General features: G+C 48.4%; 1 protein-coding gene across 1 annotated transcript in view; it reads left to right on the top strand.

Moving 5' to 3' along the window:
* CACNA1H (calcium voltage-gated channel subunit alpha1 H) overlaps positions 1-18270 on the top strand; it is a 59285-nt gene that overhangs the window by 32715 nt on the left and 8300 nt on the right. Inside the window, exons 13-25 of the mRNA XM_029284479.1 lie at positions 2926-3016; positions 3593-3801; positions 4039-4264; positions 4304-4440; positions 4863-4963; positions 5749-5872; positions 6411-6479; positions 6911-7095; positions 8964-9090; positions 9760-9885; positions 10508-10597; positions 11629-11821; positions 18099-18250. Coding sequence (XP_029140312.1) covers positions 2926-3016; positions 3593-3801; positions 4039-4264; positions 4304-4440; positions 4863-4963; positions 5749-5872; positions 6411-6479; positions 6911-7095; positions 8964-9090; positions 9760-9885; positions 10508-10597; positions 11629-11821; positions 18099-18250 — 1830 coding nt within the window. The remainder of the gene's footprint in view (positions 1-2925; positions 3017-3592; positions 3802-4038; positions 4265-4303; positions 4441-4862; positions 4964-5748; positions 5873-6410; positions 6480-6910; positions 7096-8963; positions 9091-9759; positions 9886-10507; positions 10598-11628; positions 11822-18098; positions 18251-18270) is intronic.

Below are 18270 nucleotides of genomic sequence, written 5' to 3'. Positions count from 1 at the left end.
TGAGTCCTTCTAATAATTCCTCTCCCCTCCTTGACCTTCTTTGGCTGGCTTTCATTCAGTTGCCCTCCTGCTGACAGTGATTGCCTTCACATCCTAAGCCTGTCTAACAGATTTTCCAGGAAGATCTTGCTTTGGAATTCCTCTATGAGAAATAATTTTGCTTGGGAAAAACTCCTGCATCTTAACTCAGGCTGATTGGATTAAAAATGGCAGCAGCAGCAGCAGCATTGGCCAAAGGCTCCATTAAATTTAGTTCCAGCCACTGGCAAATTGACTGCAACTGCAGTAACAAGATTATTCCTTCCTGCTCTTTTCCACCGAGAGAGCCTCCATCCGTTGTGGCACTTCTGTGTTCATTTTATCCTCTGCTACCCATCAGCCCTTGGCCAATTTGGCTGAGAATTCAGCCTCTGGTTGGCTCCCGTCTGGGGAGGCTGGTTGACAATTTTATTATTGTCTGAGACTTTCGCAGCTTCTTGTGGGTTGTAGAGCTTTTGCTAGCTATTGATTTCCTGTTCTTTGAAATCGCCTCTCGCAGCTTCGCCTTCTTTAGCCACTTGAAATCTGATGCTTTCTTAATAACTAGAAAGCATAAGTTAGAGATCAAACTCATCCAAAACTTCCTGTTTCCACAAAGTGGCCAATGAGCAGGGCAACTAAGGCAGTGGTGTTTAATGATTATAGTGCCATTGAATGTGGTGTCCGGTTTAATAACAGAGATGGAAGGGACCTTGGAGGTCTTCTAGTCCAACCCCTCCACCTCCCTAATTCTCATGGCCATCGGTTTTGAGAGAGGCATAAGAATTAACATCGATCCATCTCATGTGAATTCCAGCCTTTTCCTCTGGGGTTTCCTCTCCGGCAATCGGTGATAAGAGAAAAAGCAGAATCGGTGCAGAAGTCAACACTGGAGCTCACCAGGGATGGAAAAAGTGCTCTCAATTCTCTCCTAGCTCATTCTTTTTTTTAAGGTGTTGAGCAAAAGCCAACATTTTGCAGCTTGCACCCGTTCAGAATGTTGGGACTGCAACACTCAATATTTTTTCCCAGATGAGAGTTGCTCCAGCCTCCCCTTCTCTTCCAAAGCTCCGCTGTTGTCTTCACGGGCTCCCCTTCCTTGTAGCCGCCACCTCTTCCTCTCTCATGTTTCTACCATCAGGGCCCTGGATATATTTTGCAACCTTCAAAGTAACTGATATCAGAATGCCCATATGGTGAGCCATATCAAACAGGGGTCTGCAACCTTAGCAAGCTTAAGACTCTCAGAATTCTGCCGGCTGGGGAATTCTGGTAGTTGAAGTCCATAAGTCTGAAAGTTGCCAAGTTGGAGACTCCTGATATAAAGTATGTGGCCTGAAGGAATGTCACGACGGCCAGCCTGCCTCAATGCATTGTGCTGCCCCCGCCCAGGAGCACACTGTTCCTCTGCTTTGGACCAGTGCCTGCTCTTGGCAAGAGTCTCTCTAGACTCCCTGTTCTACCCACTCTCCCATTTTCTCCACATCTGTGCTCAGAGATAGCCAGGGCAACAGGCAGACGAGGTCGGCACGTGGTTCTCTGGGAGGGTAGCCCAGAATTTCTGGGCACACAGTGGCCCTATCTGCCACCCACAGTCTCATTTCCATCTCTTCAATGGCTTTTCCCTAAATAAGCCACCATAATAACAGAGGCCACCCATTGGGAACAGTTCCACCCGCCCTGCAGCTGTGTATCTGTTGCTCTTCTCCTGGTCTCCATTCATCCGCTGGTCCTCCAGCGTTTTTGGCTTCAGCTCCTCTCCCAGGGTTTGGGGTTGGCAGCCACCATCTGGAAACATTTGGCCACTTGGCTGGCACTGGACAAGCAGAAAGGGGCAACTTTTCAGGAGAGACAAGGAGTGCCCATTGTTTCTGCTTGCCTCCAGATGCAGCACGCTGTGTGTCTTGAATTGGGCATAAGTCAACAGCTAAGCAGAGGAGAAGATGGGGTCCAAGAACCGGGGGTCATATTGAGGCAAAGCATCCAGAAGAATTGGTTGACATCCCTCTAGTACAGCAAAGCATCCTAGCTCCAAATATGAGCAACCTTCCTCTTCTTTGCAAATGTCTTCACAAGAACACAACCCATTAATTTACTCAGCAAAATAAGTTATTATTGCATAAGCTGTAATGAAGAGTTGTCTTCCAGATTTTCCAGTATCTTGGCCACATAAATGGCCTGATTCTACGGAACTAGGGATGGGCAGTTCCATCTCTGCTTGGCATAAATATGTAATTACAGGCTTGGCGATGGCAGGGGTGGGAAGAGGATTTGGTGGTGGGGATGACTCCCCTTGGAGCTGTGATTTAAATGTCCAGGAAATCCTTTTCTTTTCCTGAAGAGTCAGTAGGAAGCAGGAAAGCTCCGTCCAGTGAAAGATATTGGCCAGCAGTTCCTTCCACGATAGCTCTCTTAGGTTAGTTCAGGGGTAGGCAACCTTGGCTCTTTTATGGCTTATGGACTTCAACTCCCAGAATTCCTCAGCCAGCGTGCTGGCTGAGGAATTCTGGGAGTTGGTCCACAAGTCATAAAAGGACCAAGTTTGAAGACCCCTGGCCTAAACAATAGCAGCAAGCTAGAACATGGACACAGACCTGGTAGAGGAAACCTCGCAGTAAGCAGATGGACATTTTAAAAGTCCCCAAATCTCATTATTGCTCAACAGCAGAAAGAATTGTTGTATGCCAACTCTCAGGAGGGTCTATTCCAAACAGACCTTTGTTTTCCATGAGGAGTTAGGAATGATAAACCAAGGAGCCGTGAAATAAGCCTTTTTTAAAATAAATGTTTACAAAACGTAGGAACAAAAATTTGCCTTTTGTTTGACTCCAGATAGCTCCGTTCACCTGGCATAACTGCAAATCTGTTGCCAACCTTTTGTTCTATTTTATTTTGGGGGCACTTCAGGGCGATGCCAACAGATCTGACACAGACGAAGACAAAACATCGACCAACTTTGAGGAAGAGTTTGAGAAGCTGAAGGAACTCCGTGCTTCTGGTAAGGAGAGGTGGCTGGCTGGGGAGGCAACCCTTGAGGGCTTCCCTTTCGATCCAAGGGAAAAGATCAAAGCTCTGAACAGCCCGGTTAGGCGGAGATGTTTACCTTGGAAGGATCATCGGAGGAAGCAAGAAGATGGGGTCAACTGGGACTTTATTACTTGCTTCTCTTTTTCTCTCCCCAAGAATTTCTGTATTGCCCATCAGAGAAATGGACAGCCATTTGTCCAGAATGGTGTAGGGTCTCCTGCTTGGGCAGTGGGTTTCACTAGAAGACTTCCAAGGTCCCCTCCAACACTGTTTATTCTGCAAAGCTTCCTATTTCTGTGCATTTTTCATGAACATCTTCAATCCTTCTCCCTCACCCAGCAAAGTTGTCAGAACCTCAAAGAGCCTATAGCACCTTTTTCCTTGTGGAGAAAACCTAGATCTATGTGGGAACAATTTCTCCTGGGATGCTGGTCTGCTTGGCTCATGTGGAGGTATCTGTGGGTGGAGGTTGTGGCTGAAGGCCAGAAGTAGGTTCAGAACGTCTTGCCCAGAGATTGCTGAGAAGGTCCTGTCTCCTCCCTTGCAGAGATGAAGCTGTATTCGCTGGCCGTCACGCCCAACGGACACCTGGAGGGCAAGGGCAGCATGCCCCCGCCCATCATCATGCACACCGCAGCCACCCCCATGCCCACCCCAAAGGGGTCTCCACACATGGACTCAGCCTACCCTTTTGGGGACTCCAGGAGGGGCAGCAACGTTTCGGTGGACCCGCTTAACTTTGACCAGAAATCTTTGGTATTTTTCCAAGAAATGGCAGGGCAGGGAAGGGTTGGGAAGGGAAAACTGCTCTCCATTTGGGGCAGGTGGGTGCTGGGAAGAAGGTGGAGAAGAAACCTCCAGCCAGGAAATCCTGCTGCATCTTTGAGCTGAGAGGATGAAGTAGGACGGAGGTCTTCTCCACCTTCTGAAGTTGGGGCTACACTTGCAAGGATTCCTTGCCAAACCCTGACCTGGTCTCCTCTCCTCTCCCAGTCCAGCCTCCGCAGCTCCCCCTGTGCCAACTGGGGCAGCCGCCGCTCAAGCTGGAACAGCCTGGGCCGGGCCCCCAGCCTCAAGAAGAAGAGCCAGTGTGGCGAGCGGGAGTCCCTGCTCTCGGGGGAGGGCAAAGGCAGCACGGACGATGAAGCCGAGGAGACCAAGCTCAGCACCCTCAGCCGCCGCCCCCTGCACCACCGGGCAGAGTCCCTGGACTGCCGGGGTGGCTTGGACCTGCCAGAACTCCTCCAGGTGCCCGGAGTGCACCCACCGGTAGCCATGCTGCCCCTCGAGTACCAGGACTGCAACGGCAAGATGCTGCAGGTGCCCAGCGAGCTCTACCTGCACCTGGACAGCCGCAAAGAGGATCCCTTCGACTACGATGAGAACATGGAAGATGTAAGTCCAAAGCAGCCTTTGTTCTTCATTCCCCCCCCCAAGTGAGGCCAGAGGCCAGCTCTTCCTGGAAGCAAGGGGCCTCCAGCCACTCCCACCCTCCAACAGCGTCTTAAGTGGTCAAGGGTAGCCTGGGGGGAGGGGAATGAATGTTGCCCTCTTTAAGGTAGGAAGGGAAGACCCCACAACTGGTCAAAAGGAAGTCCCTTCCTGTGACATTCCTACACTCCTCCAGCTGGCCAGGGACAGCTGTCAGTCCCAAACCTATGAGAACGTGCAACCCAACCCAGCCACGGCCACGGGTGCAAGCGGCCACTGCCTGCCAGACTTGAAGGGAGATAACAGAAAGGTGGGGAGAGGGGAGCCTCTCGGGATCAGATTTCCCAAGGGGGCTTCCTTCCTTTTTTCCCTCTTCCTCCACCCAGAGCTTCTGCTACAGAATCCGCAAGAGCTTGGAGCCCTACAAGCCCAAATGGTGCAAGAATCATGAGGACTGGTCCCTCTACTTATTTTCCCCCCAGAATCGGTAAGGGCTCATTTTTTTCTCTTGGGCTGAACAGAGCAAGCCTTGGCGCCCTCCTTTGGACATCCTTTCTGGTCTCTCCAGAAGGTTTTTATACTCCCTGTCTTGGAAGGTGACCTTGGCAGAGCAGTGCAGGGCTTGTCGCCTATGTAAAACGGGGAGAAGCGTTTTTAAATAGTCCAAAATATTTAGTTAACATTTGAAAAAAGGCTCAGACTGACACCTCCATAACTCACTGAACTATGAGTGGGAGGTGGTTGAGGGACCATCACCAGACATGCAAGATTGATGCCAGCCTCATCAGATGGACCAGACCAGGAAGTTATTGAAACCTGATTTATTGAAACCTGATTTATTGATTACTATTGAATATTGATTATTTAACAGCCAATAAAAATTATCAGGGTGCCCTGGATATTTAAATCAAAGTGAGGTAGTTGAATGTTGAATGTCCCCATGGAACTGACCAAACAGAAGAACAGGGTCCGCGGCTTCTGGGGCACCTGAATCACAGGGACCGTATCGGGTTCCCTGGGGAGGGGTTTCCCTGGACTTCCCTTGCAGGACAGCTGTGGGGAGAGCATTAACTCGAGCTAAAGATAAGGATCTCCTAAATTTGGGAGCCGTGACATGCTATAAATATCAGGGCAGCCTGCACAGTCTGCAGCTCAGCTATCCAAAGGGGCAGGTGTGGGGCATGGGGTGCCCTTTTCCTATTGGCCTAAAAAATAGAGGAATGTTTGGGGTCCTGGGGGGCAACTGACCAGCCCCTCCTGCCTTACTTTCAGCCTCCGGGCCAACTGCCAGAAAGTCATCGCACACAAGATGTTTGACCATGTGGTCCTGGTTTTCATCTTCCTCAACTGCATCACCATCGCCTTGGAACGCCCGGACATCGATCCCAACAGCACGGTGGGCCCCCAGCAGTTCTTGGAGTTGGGGGGAGGGCAGAAGCAATTTTTTTTCTAACATCTTTGCCTCCTGTCAAGGAAGGAGCTGCATCTTTGCTTGTCAAAGAGTCAAGGATGAAAAAGCTGCCTTGTGCTGAGTTACTGGGCAATTTGACAACTCTCCCGAAACTGAATAGATAAATTATTTGGGGTAAAACTAGGTGTTTCCCCAAGGTGCAGCCTAGCTGCTAACTTTCCTCTTCCACTTCTCAAAACGACTTGGCTAATGTCCCCGCAATTAAAAACACCAACTCCCAAACCACCCAAAAACGATTAAGCAGCTTCAGGCTGCGTGACTTGCACTCCAAACAGTAATTTTCATAAAACCCCTGCAAGGTAAACAAGGTAGAGAAAGGATTTACCAGGATGATCCGGTGAACTGTGCAGTTTTGGCACAGAATTCAGGAACCTAGGAGAGGGTTCATGGAGATTTCCTGGGATTAGGGGCTGAGTCCCTTGCCAGTTTGGATTTCAACTGCTGGTTTCTCTCCTTTTTGCAGGAACGGATATTCTTGAGTGTCTCCAACTACATCTTTACGGCCATTTTTGTTGCTGAGATGATGGTTAAGGTAACGTCGCTGCATTTCCAATTGGTTCCCCTTGGATTAATGTACGGCAAGTGTAGGTCCATCCGTTCTACTGAATGGGAGGATAGATCAAGGAGGGACAATTATTCACACTTTATTACTTTCACTGAGGGGAAGGAGGATGTTCTTGAGGGAGACCCAATTATAAAAGACGTTGCATTCAAGAACTTCTCCACTGCAGCAACAACGTGGTTCCTGTCAATTTTTCTCGCATCTGGCAGAAAAGTTAACTCAAGCCAATTTTCTGCAGTGGTGGAAGATTGTGGTTGGCTTGTACTCTTTGCAAAGACCCCTCCCCCCCCTCCTGAACAGTTCAGGTCCAGATTCTGTCTCATTTCCAGTGAAATGGTTCTTGAGCTTCAATGCAGCATGAACATCCGTGCCTGGAAGAGCCTATCCCATTCTCCTTCTAGGTTGTGGCTCTCGGCTTCTTCTCCGGGGAACACACCTACCTCCAGAGCAGCTGGAACGTCCTGGATGGAATCCTGGTCTTTGTGTCCATCATTGACATCATCGTTTCCATGGCATCAGCAGGCGGAGCCAAGATTTTAGGGATCCTACGAGTACTTCGGCTGCTGCGCACCTTAAGACCTTTACGGTATTAGCTGCCTTCTATCAAAGCAGGAGGCATTTGAGCTAATCCCTTTCCTCCTCAGGAGTAGGAGGGGAGGACCCAGCCTCCCAGACCTGAACAATTAGGGAGGTCGTTTTGATCTCCAAACCAACTCTTGCTAAGAAACAAAGTCAAAATCTCTTCTCAAACTCTTTTCACTGGCAAATTCTTTGGTCTGAAAGCCTTGGAGAACTCTCAAGATTCATTTGGAGCTGGGGGGGGCTACAATTCGCCATTTGCAACTGGTAGACCTTTCTTAATGCCTCAATGTCCCTTCCCACTCTTGGCTGTAGAACAAGACTAAGCTGGTGTATTCCTGGTCATTTCCAAATTGCATCCAAATGTGGCATGGTGCTTTAATTAACTTGAGGCATCATGCGTATCATAGCCCGTGCTTTGGCCAACCACCAGACTGGCTCTGCCTATCTGGCTTTGAGCTGAACTTGCTTATTCTGCTGCATATCAACAGAAGGACAAAAGCAATGAGACTCTGAATGGAAAAACTCAGCGTTGGCTTTCCAGCCGTCTCTGGCACGGGGTCCTGTGGTGCATAGATTAGCATGCATGCTTTCCCGTTTAGCAGCTACACGCGTGTGCCTGTCTCGAAAGCCGAAGCAGCCCGTTCTTCCCAGCAGGTAGAAGGGTTGCCCTTGTTTGCAGTAGGTCGCATAATCCTGCCTGGTGCGAGATAAACACTCCTTTTCCCAGCATTTCCAGACCTTTTCAAAGCCGTCTGAGGCCAATCACTGAAGGTGCTCAATGGCAGATCTGGCAGCAGTTCCAGGAACCCCAAACCTGGCCCCAAAGGGGGGGGGGTTGTCCAGCAAGATGGCAGAGAGGGACACAGCAGACCCCTTGCCCTGGAGTGAATTTGCATTCCAACTGTGATGGATAATAATTTGAGAACTCCCGGCATCTGCAGATGTTTTGCGTTCAGAACCACAGAGGAGCGATTTAGCTTGCTAGAAAGTCAAAAGTAGGACAACATTTGCCATATCTGAAACCAGGCAAAAGGGAGCTGGTCTTTTTGTTTGCCATCCAGTAATAAGCGAGGCGTCTGGAGGAGAAAGAGAAGAAGCGAGAGGGAGAAAGGAGGAAGAGGAGGAGGAGGAGGAGGAGGAGGAGGGAAACATGCTGGGGGAATTCTTCTCTGCTCTCTGTGGGAGTCTGCTGCTTCACATCATGACCACAGAAAAAGCAAAACGAGGCCCAAAAAACAACGCAGCAGGGGTCTCTGATTGCTTTGGTGGAAATAAACTAAGAAGCAGCCGTGGTGCACCACCGCTGGTCCATCTGTTTCTTGCTGGGGTGAGGTTTGTGCTGGGATATTCTTAGGGAGAGATGGGTCTTGGGACTGGCTGGGCATTTAAAGAGATTAAGATTTCAAAAGGCCAGCCCAGGCCCATCTCGACCAAGGGGGAAAAGTCTCCGAGGGCATCTGAAAGCATTGATTAGGTGAAGTTCAAGTTTGGGGAGCTGTTTTGTCCCTACGAAGCATGCCCCTAAACGAGTTCCTCTGGGCATGGGAGGAGAGTTTTTTCTCTCCACTGCAAGAGACGGCATTAAGGACCCAACCTTCTCCATTCTCCAGCAATGTCCTCAAAGATCCAAACTAGACTTCCTCTGCTTGCTTCTCTTTCCTTTCGGATCCTGCTTTTCATCATGCAGCCATGCATGCGATCAGAAATGAGGGATGGGGTGTGGGGGAAGAGAACCAGAATACTTAAAAGTTATAAAATGTGGTTTCAAAGGTCTCTGTTGCTTCCCAATTGGTAGTTTCTTCTGAGGGACTGAATATTTCTTGGGGAGTCTGGAATTGGGATGAAAAAAGAATATGTTCCTCTCCAATCCAGGGTCATCAGCAGAGCTCCAGGTCTGAAACTCGTAGTTGAGACGCTAATCTCTTCTCTCCGGCCTATCGGCAACATCGTCCTGATCTGTTGTGCTTTCTTTATCATCTTTGGCATTTTAGGAGTACAGGTAAGACTTTCTCACCACACTTCCCTCTGCTGAGCAAGACCCACTGAAAGATTTCTTGCTGTCCTTCTTCTTGAGGGTTATTCATTCTGCCTCGGAATAAATCCTGGTTTGTCTTGGCCTGAACGTGAAACATAGATCTCAGATGGCGTTCACCATGATCTGCTGGAGCTGAGGTCTATGTGTCCTCCTTCTTACACCTTTAAGATGTGATCCTTTACAATTTGACTTGGAAAAAAGTCTTCCTGCTTTTCCTGGATCATAAAAGAAACTTCTAAAGGACAGTCCAGGAAAGGGCAGGGACTCCTTGAGCCCTGTCTTCTGCACTAATAGTGACCAACCTTCTGTGTCCTGGACATTCCTGGGCCTGGTTGTGAAGACCATCGTGCCTTCCTGCACGATGGATGATTCCTTAGCACCCATCATTCAATCCAGTCACTCAGCACCTTCTCACAAGGCCAGGTAGACCTTCCCTAGTTCAGGTTCCAGTGCTGCAAGAAGCCCATTTCCACACTGGGCCCCTCGCCCCTCTTTCTAACACAAGGACACCCAGATCTCTCCTGTGGTCAAACCGTTCCTGAGGGTCTCATCAAAATCTAGGTTGCCTTCCAAGTCAAAGCTGAAAACCAGATCCTCCACCTCGCCTGCTGATTTGATTCTGTTTTCTCCCAGCTCTTTAAGGGCAAGTTCTACCACTGTGAGGGAGCTGATATCCGAAACATCTCCACTAAATCCGACTGCAGAAAAGCCCACTACAAATGGATCCGGCGGAAGTATAACTTCGACAATTTGGGACAGGTAAGGTGGATAGGAGAAGGAGGACAGAAAGGAAGTTTCTCCAGCCAAGCAACCTTCTCCATCTTCTAAACTTAATTGAATTTTTAATGGAATGTTACACTTTAGAGGCTTCCCAACTTGGAGACACTCTGGGTGGCTTACAATTTTAAAAGTGAAGAAGAACAATCAAAGATGGATGGATGTTCAGAAGAAATACTCCAGACCAAATTAGAAAACAAATCCTACACCCACCTCTCCCAAGGGCTGAGAAGATTACTGGGTTTTCAGAGATTTTCTGGACATGGTTAAGGTGGATCCCCATGGATCTCTAGTGACATGCTGTACCAAGGGCAGAACTGTGACAGGGAAAACCCACTTTATCCTGCAGAGTTGAAGAAAGAAACATTGTCTTTTTCTAGAGCAGCAGTTCTCAAACATTTGGTCTTGGTCTTCTTCAAAACAATGGAGGACCCTAACGAGCTTTGATTTATGTGAATTATAGCCATCCATATTCACTTTTCCCCAGGAAAGTATCACATATAGCCTGGGGAGATGGATCTGATTTATCAATTGACTGAAAGGTAAGCAAAAACTGAAAATTCCACTTTTATAAACAGAGGAACTGCATTCTTTGCTTTCACAGGCCCTGATGTCCTTGTTCGTCCTCTCTTCCAAAGATGGCTGGGTGAACATCATGTATGATGGATTGGACGCCGTGGGGATTGACCAGCAGGTAGACACTAAATATCCTAAGAACATTCATGGGGAGTTGCTTAAAGACTCATTCCCACATGCATGTGCAGCTCAGTGATTGGCAATCAATGATAGGGTCAACATGCTGGCTAAGGTGCTAGTCATTTATTCACAACGGGGAGGGGATAACCATTTGGTGATGCAGGCCACCCACACGGATGATGAAGAAGAAGATAACAGAACAACAGAATTGGAAGGGACCTTGGAGGTCTTCAAGTCCAACCCCCTGCTCAAGCAGGAGACCCTGCATCACAGTGCAGTTAGGGGTGATGTCATTCAAACACTGCCAGAGAGATTTAATCCTTTGTGGCTGTCCCTGAAGGCACCTCCTGAACAGGGGACGCTGCCCAGGTGGGCCTCACCTCCAGTTTCCAGAATTCCCATGATGTCTTCTCCCACTCACTCCTCCCCTGACCCAGGGATGCTTATCCAGCCATTCCATGAAACAAATTAAAGACAGTCCCAGAGTCTTCAAGTCTTTCACTTTCAAAAAACAAATTTGTCTGAAATGACTTAACATCCTGCAGTGCAACTAAGTTTAAAAGCAAAACAAAGATAGTCAAGAATTATCAGATCCAAGCTGTCTTTGGAAAGTTCCCTTCCTCTCAGTATGAAGTCTTCTCTTTGAGTTTTTATTTTTTAATCTTAGACTCCCTGTTGTTACCCTGTCGGGGTGCAGAACATGCAACTAAAATCAGAAATAACTCAAACAGGCGCTATTCCAAAACCAGAATGCAATTATTTAAGGCAGCTGGGCTAGCTAGTTGATTATGCCATGGGGGCATCCTGGCCATATTCCACGGGAGAGGGAGTGAGTTGGTCAAGATGCCAACTTCTTTAGGAAGCTCCAGCCTCAACCTTTAGAGGTCAAAGGGTTGCCTCTCCCTGGACCTTGGCGGCCACTCATCTCGAGGGTGGGCTCCATCTCCATTGTGCTCATACGCCATTGTTCCTTGTCTCCCCACCCCCCATCTCTCCCCTCTTCCTGCTGCCTTTTGGCCGCCTCGCCAGCCCAGCCGGAACCATAACCTCTGGATGCTTCTCTACTTCATTTCCTTCCTCCTCATCGTCAGCTTCTTTGTGCTCAACATGTTCGTCGGGGTGGTGGTGGAGAACTTCCACAAGTGTCGGCAGCACCAGGAAGCCGAGGAGGCCCGGCGACGCGAGGAGAAACGGCTGCGGCGTCTGGAGAAAAAGCGCAGGAGTAAGGCGATATACATGTCTGGTCGGTAGACAGCGGTACAATCACAATCTTTCTGAGACTTGCCTGCTCCCAACGCCCATCTCGACCTTCCTCCTTATTGCCTGGTCTCCTTCGGGTTGGTGATGGGACCCCAAAAGACCTTTTTCCTTTCCATCTTTGGAGATGCTTTAAGAGCCAGAAGGCAGCTCATCCTTTCTTCTTTGATGCGCGAGGCTCAGCTCCATCATGTTCCTCTTTTAACATCCCTGCTCAGCATGGATAGGAATAATGAGCACGGTTCCCCTAAGCAGGTATTGGGTGCAAGTTTCTTCTGAGAGGTCCTAGGTGCTCTCTGAGCGTGCTGGTTTTCTTGCAGACGTTTCATTACCCAAGCTAGGTAACATCATCAGTGTTAATCAGTGGTTACCTAGTTTGGCTAGTGAAACATGTGCAAGAAAACAACCAAGCTCAAAGAGCACAAAGGACCCTTCAGTCCTCCTCCTCCTCCTCCTCCTGCTCCTCCTCCTTTCAAAAAATCCCACTCTCTTCTAGCACTGATGATGTGACCTAGTTGGGTCATGAAATGTCTGCAAGAAATCCACCAAGCTCAGAGGGCACCAAGGACCCCTCATTTCAACCCTGAGCTGCAAATATTCTCCTGTACTAGTTTCTTCAGAACCATACAGATTTGAGCTCTGAAGTGTCTGGGCTACTTCTTGGCCCTGAGAGTTTGATCCCAAGGGAGACTGCCATTTTTGAGGCGACCCTCCTCCTTCCTTCTCTGTTGCCATTCGCAATGGAGGGGTGGAGGAGAATGGGGGCACCACTGATAGGCTGAAGCTCGTGAGTGAAATAGAACCCAGCCACCATTCCAGGGTGGCAAATAGTTCTTGCAAGAAGAACAAAGTATAAACATTAATATACATCTGGAAAGAATTATAGGTGGGGGACCATGCAGAAGTTTTGCCTGAACACCTAGAATTCAGAATATTAAGATGGAAGGTTTGTACAGACATCATCACTTAGAGTAGACTTTATAGACTAGACAGACCAACGTCTGATGTGAAAGAAGTCCTAAAGCAGGGAGGATATCTGAGTCCTATAGGACCCAGTTTTGTCAAATCAAAGCCCTAACTGTGGTACTTGTAAAACCACTGAGCAGAAGACTCCCTTCTCCCTCTCCACAACCAGGCTTAAGGGGCTCCTAGGAGATCTGGTTTTCCCAGGGCACCCAAGAAACACTCACTGCATGGGAACCATAACTTTGGGGGTCTCTAAGGAGCAAGCATCCCTATTTCTGAGGCCTGGCTTTTGATGCTCTGTTGGAACCCCCAAATCACTAACAACTGAAGATAAAGTTTGATCACCTGGTTTTGCTTTGTGTCTGAAGATAATTTCAGCTACTCCCATTTTCCCCCCTGCAGCTTAAAGCATCACCAAAGGGTTTCAGGGAAAAAGTGGCTGCAAATTTCTTGGAGGACTTTGGCACATGGGCCCTGCATGCCCCACGAGAGATGCATGTGGAAAACCACCAGAAGGGAAGGAATGAGGAGGCCTCCCCTTTTCAAGGGCAGGAAACGAGTTCCCCTCAATGGAGTCCATTAAAAGAGATGCACGTTCAGCCTGCAAAAGATTTTCTCAGTCGGAATGTGGCCTCCGGTCAGGTTTCTGCACAGAGTCGAGACAGAAACCTAATCATATTTTGAAATGGTTTTTTTTCTTTCCATTTCAACAGTGCACTGAACAGAAAAATAGAGGTTTTGTGTTACCTGCCCAAGGGGCTTAAGAATTGATACACCACAGAGAGGAAAGTCAAGAAGGGAAGAGATATTAGGGTTGGATGGCAGGAGCGTTTAATAGAAAAAAGAAGCAACAGTGGGAAAAATATGTTGGTTGAAAGAAGACCAGAAGATGGTTAGTTGTAGGAGAAGCAGCTCAGACATTCAGGAGAAGTTGGGCGAAGCCAGAGAAATTAAGGTTGTGAGGGAAGATCTTGAGATGGGAAGGCTCTATAGCTCAACAGAAAACCCTCTTGGCATGGAAGAAGTTTTGGGACTTATCTCCTGAGGTTCCAAGAAGGACTGGGAAAGAATGTTAAACTGGAAGCCAGGACACCTATAGCAACGTAGGCTCTATTAACTGAGATAGGCCAAGGGCCCATTGAGAAGAAGGCAGGTTCTTGGGTTCTGCTTTCATTCAAGGGATTAGGATGCATATATGTTCAAAAAGAAAATGGGTGGACTCAGAAAGATCTGATGTGTGGCTGACACTTTGTAGCTTCTGTGTGGCTTGGTGAGGTGTGTCTGTGAGTGACCAGATGTTGAGACAAGGGTGCTCCTTGCCAGTGATGGCAACAGGCCAAGGGGCTGGTTAGAGAGCCAGGCTGGAGTGTTAGAGCAGGGCTCTCCAAACTTGGCGCAACTTTAAGACTTGTGGACTTCAACTCCCAGAATTCATCAGCCAGCTATGTTGAAGTTCACAAGTCTTAGAGTTGTCAAGTTTGGAGAGCCCGCTGTTAGAGGATAAGGAATTCCAGGGAGGGAGGGAGGGAATGCAACCCTGCAGGATGGCCTTGCAGGGCAGGGATTGGACCAAGTAACATAATTACATATTTGGGGGTGGGCAGGACTGGAGATTGATGGGTCCAAAGCCCTCCAGTGGCCTCTGTGATTGGGTGGGAGCTGGAACCTCCATCTTTCTGGCCAAAGTCACACATGCCATTGGCTTTTGAAAGCCAAGCAGATAGGAAAGTAGACTGGACCATGGAAGAAGGTCAGAGAAGATCCGCTTCTCCCTGCTAACAAGGGATGGCAGCCAGAATGCGTGATATAATTTGAGGATATGTTGCACATGACATGTGTCCATATTTTCCACCACTCAATGGTGATGAGTAGAAGACCCGGACGTTTCTAATCACAGGGACACATTCTGTGCCCAAAGAGATGGGTCTGATTCCCGGATGAAATCTTGACCCCAGTTTCTGCCATGACCCCCATGAGCTTTTGACCCAGCCTTAAGCTTCATAAAACAAAGCAAAGGGGAACAGAAAAGTATTTAGAATAATACGCAGTTTCAGTTTGTTCCCTATTTGTCTGTGCAACAGTGTAAGCATTGGCGTCAATGGGACTGTGTGTTGGTTCTACAACCCCGTAATCAAGAGGGGCGTTATGTTCACCAAACAGCTTATGTCACCCCCCGGCACCTTCTGTATTCCCCTTCTGCAGTGCATGAGTTGGCATCTCTTCTAATGGACATTGCATGATGGAACGTGTGTGATGTGGATGTCATGCTTTTTCCTATGTCGTCAGTGTACTTACAATGTAACATGTTCCCAAGCTGGAACTGCATGTTCCTTCTCCTCACATGCTGGGGATGTCTCCAGAGCTCCTGCTTGCCTCTGAACTATTTGGGAGATCAACCAAGATCCCTGGTGTTCTTTTTCTTCAGCTTGTGTGTCATGTCTGTGTGTTCTACCTCTGTGCCAGAAGGAGATCACCACTTTGTCATGCATCTCTATTGAAGCAACAAGTTCACCTGAAGCTGGAACCTATCAAATATCCTGGGCTATAATTCCCCTAATCCTCATCTAGGACTATTCTAGTTCTAGAGATCTGCAGGGCATCACCTCACGGGGGTTGGCCTTCAGACTATTTTCTGAAGACCCTGGAGGATCATGTTGAGAATTCATCAAGGCTTTCCTTAAGGAGACCAGTGATTGGCCAATGTGGTCATTAGAACTGTTCCTCTGAGGGCATCGTCTCAGCTCCTGCAAGATAAGAGTGAGCCCCAGTAGACCCCTAACACTCAGCAAGAATCACAGTCCAGTATTTCAAAGATAGGAAGTGAATGGATAGTTGTTGACCTGGATGAGTTAGAAAGTAATGAGAGAGATCAAGATCTGGGCGACAGCAAAGGGTCGGAAGAGAAAGAAGGATGGGATGAAGACAAGCAGGATATTTGCGCCTAAAGGGCAAAATGAGATGGGTGGAGCATTAGATGCAGCACCACGGAGAGCTCCACATGGGCCTCTCTTTCCCACAAGATGAGGGGCCAGATAGACTTTCCAAGGTCAAAGAGAGATGGCTCACAGGGACCGATGGATCCAGCATTAGCTCTTCTGGATTAAATGAGACAAAGCTCAGGCAGATGGTTACTGCCACCTAGAAGATGCTCTCTGAGCCTGGAGGTATCTCTGGTGCACTCGATCCGAGGCCTTGGCAGTGACCAAGAGATATGGCCCCAGAGCTTGATGTCCAAGCTTCCAACTGAGTTTCACATACATTGCAGTTCTGATCTGGTTAGTGGTCCTGACTGAGTTCAGAGTCCTTTATACTACGCAAGAGCTCAATGAGAGAAGTCCAGGGCTTCCCAACCTAGAAAATCTTCACTGTGAGCCAGTGAGCTACTCAGATCGCATCCGAAAAACCAACCCAGTATGTTGTCTACGGAGAGTCTCAGTCATCCAGGTCACGGTTGTCCCAAAGATGCTTTTTCAAAAGGCAACTGAACTTTATTTTTCCTTGAAGACTTTTCGCTTCTCATCCAAGAAGCTTCTTCAATTCTGACTGAATGGTGGAGGAATGGAAGGATTTATATTCCTTGCAGTCCTCTGGTCATTAGTCAGAACTGAAGAAGCTTCTTGGATGAGAAGTGAAATGTCTTCAAGGAAAAAAGAAGTCCAGTTGCTTTTCGAAAAAGCACCTTTGGGAAACTCGGTATATTCTTGGTTGGTTTTCCTTTCCTGGGGAGCAGCCCTTCACTTTTTGGTCTTCTTTCCATCTTCATATGGTGCTCAAGCAGAGCTCTCACAGCAGGGCTGCTGCTGCTTCAGACCCTCACCCACCCAACCACCCAAGCCCTATTTTTTTTTTCCTCCCAAAGATCAAAAATCACCCCCTTCCTTCAAGGCACCCCGTTGCTAGGATCAGCCCTGCTCGTTGCATGCTGTCCCCCATGTGGCTTCAGGAGCTGCTTTACGGGACTCTTGCCAATTATCCTGAGAGCTCAAAGGCAGCCAGGCAGGAGAGAGAAAACCCCTTTTGCGAGGCTTTCAAACTACTTGCCTAAGAGACCCTGCTGGAACACGCACACACACACACACACACACACACACACACACACACACACACACACTTAAATGTCCTTTTTAGCCATCGATGGAAGGGAGGGATTAATAGCTGAAGGGTTACCAGTCAATCGGGTTCCTTTTGATGTGATTAGTTCCGCTTGCAGATTCCAATCGGCTGGGGTCTTGCATCAGCAAAACGTTTGGCGATGTAACGTCGGCTGGGAGGCATTAAAAGGGTCGAGGGCAGGAAACAGAGGGTGGCAATGGCTAGGTGGGCCCCTGGAGGAATTAGGAGGCTAACTCCAGCTCACCCGGCCTTTTTCCCCCCTTCTAACAACCAGCTGCCTGCATCTCCCATAATCAAATGGGGACGATCATATTCACTTGGGCTGAGAATAACAGGCAGAATTCCGGGTTTTTGTGGGGATTTCTAAAAGGTTTGGAGAATGTCCTAAACACCACAATGCTAAGACCAACAAATCATCTAGACCAGGGGTACCAAAGCTTGGCAACTTCAAGACTTGTGGACTTCAACTCCCAGAATTCCCCCATGCAGCTGGGAAATTCTGGGAATTGAAGTCCACAAGTCTTAAAGTTGCTACATTTGGACACCTCTTATCTTAATGAACCTTCCAGTGTTAGATTTCTACTTTTCCATTCTTTTGCCAGCTTTCCTCAGTCTGGTGCCTTGAAATGTATTAGATTCATCTCCCATAATCCTCGTTGGCTGGGAATTGTGGGCACTAAACCCCAATGTCCCTGGAGAGCACCAGCTTGGGGAAAGCTGTGTGGTCCTCACACCTGAAGGAGAATGGAGTTGATCCATTGCTGGCTTGTTATGATCTATCATTTCTCTGCCCCACCTCTCATTTTAAAGACCCCCCTGAGGATTTGCTTTCTTCAGATACCCCAATAATCCCACCCAGATAGCAGCTTTGGGAAAGGCAGGATCCCAGCCTTTTAAGACAAGGGTTCCCTGAGCCTGAAAACCTTCAGCTCACCTCCAAGAATTCTGCAGCGCAGTGGAGTCCCTCTTCGTGTCTCGGTGGACGGAGGAGGAGCATCACAGCTGTTGGGTGGCCTCCACTACAAAACCCACAATCCACAGAGCCATGGACAGCATGCCCATTGGTCAGCTCGCATGGTTTTGCGTGCCAGCATGGCTTGCGTTGGGAAATGCTGAGGAAGCTGCCCGAAGCTGATTTTTCCTTGTTGCGTTTTTTTCTGCAGAAGCTCAACGACGGCCGTACTATGCCGATTATTCACCTGCTCGAAAATACATCCACTCGCTCTGCACCAGCCATTACCTGGACCTTTTCATCACGTTTATCATTGGCGTCAACGTCATCACGATGTCCATGGAACACTTCGACCAACCCAAGGTACAGCCTCTCTTGAGTCT

The sequence above is a fragment of the Protobothrops mucrosquamatus genome, unplaced genomic scaffold (genome assembly GCF_001527695.2).
Source record: "Protobothrops mucrosquamatus isolate PMUCROS unplaced genomic scaffold, P.Mucros_1.0 scaffold640, whole genome shotgun sequence".
Classification (NCBI taxonomy): Eukaryota; Metazoa; Chordata; class Lepidosauria; order Squamata; family Viperidae; genus Protobothrops; species Protobothrops mucrosquamatus.
This window is presented reverse-complemented; position numbering and strand designations above follow the sequence as displayed.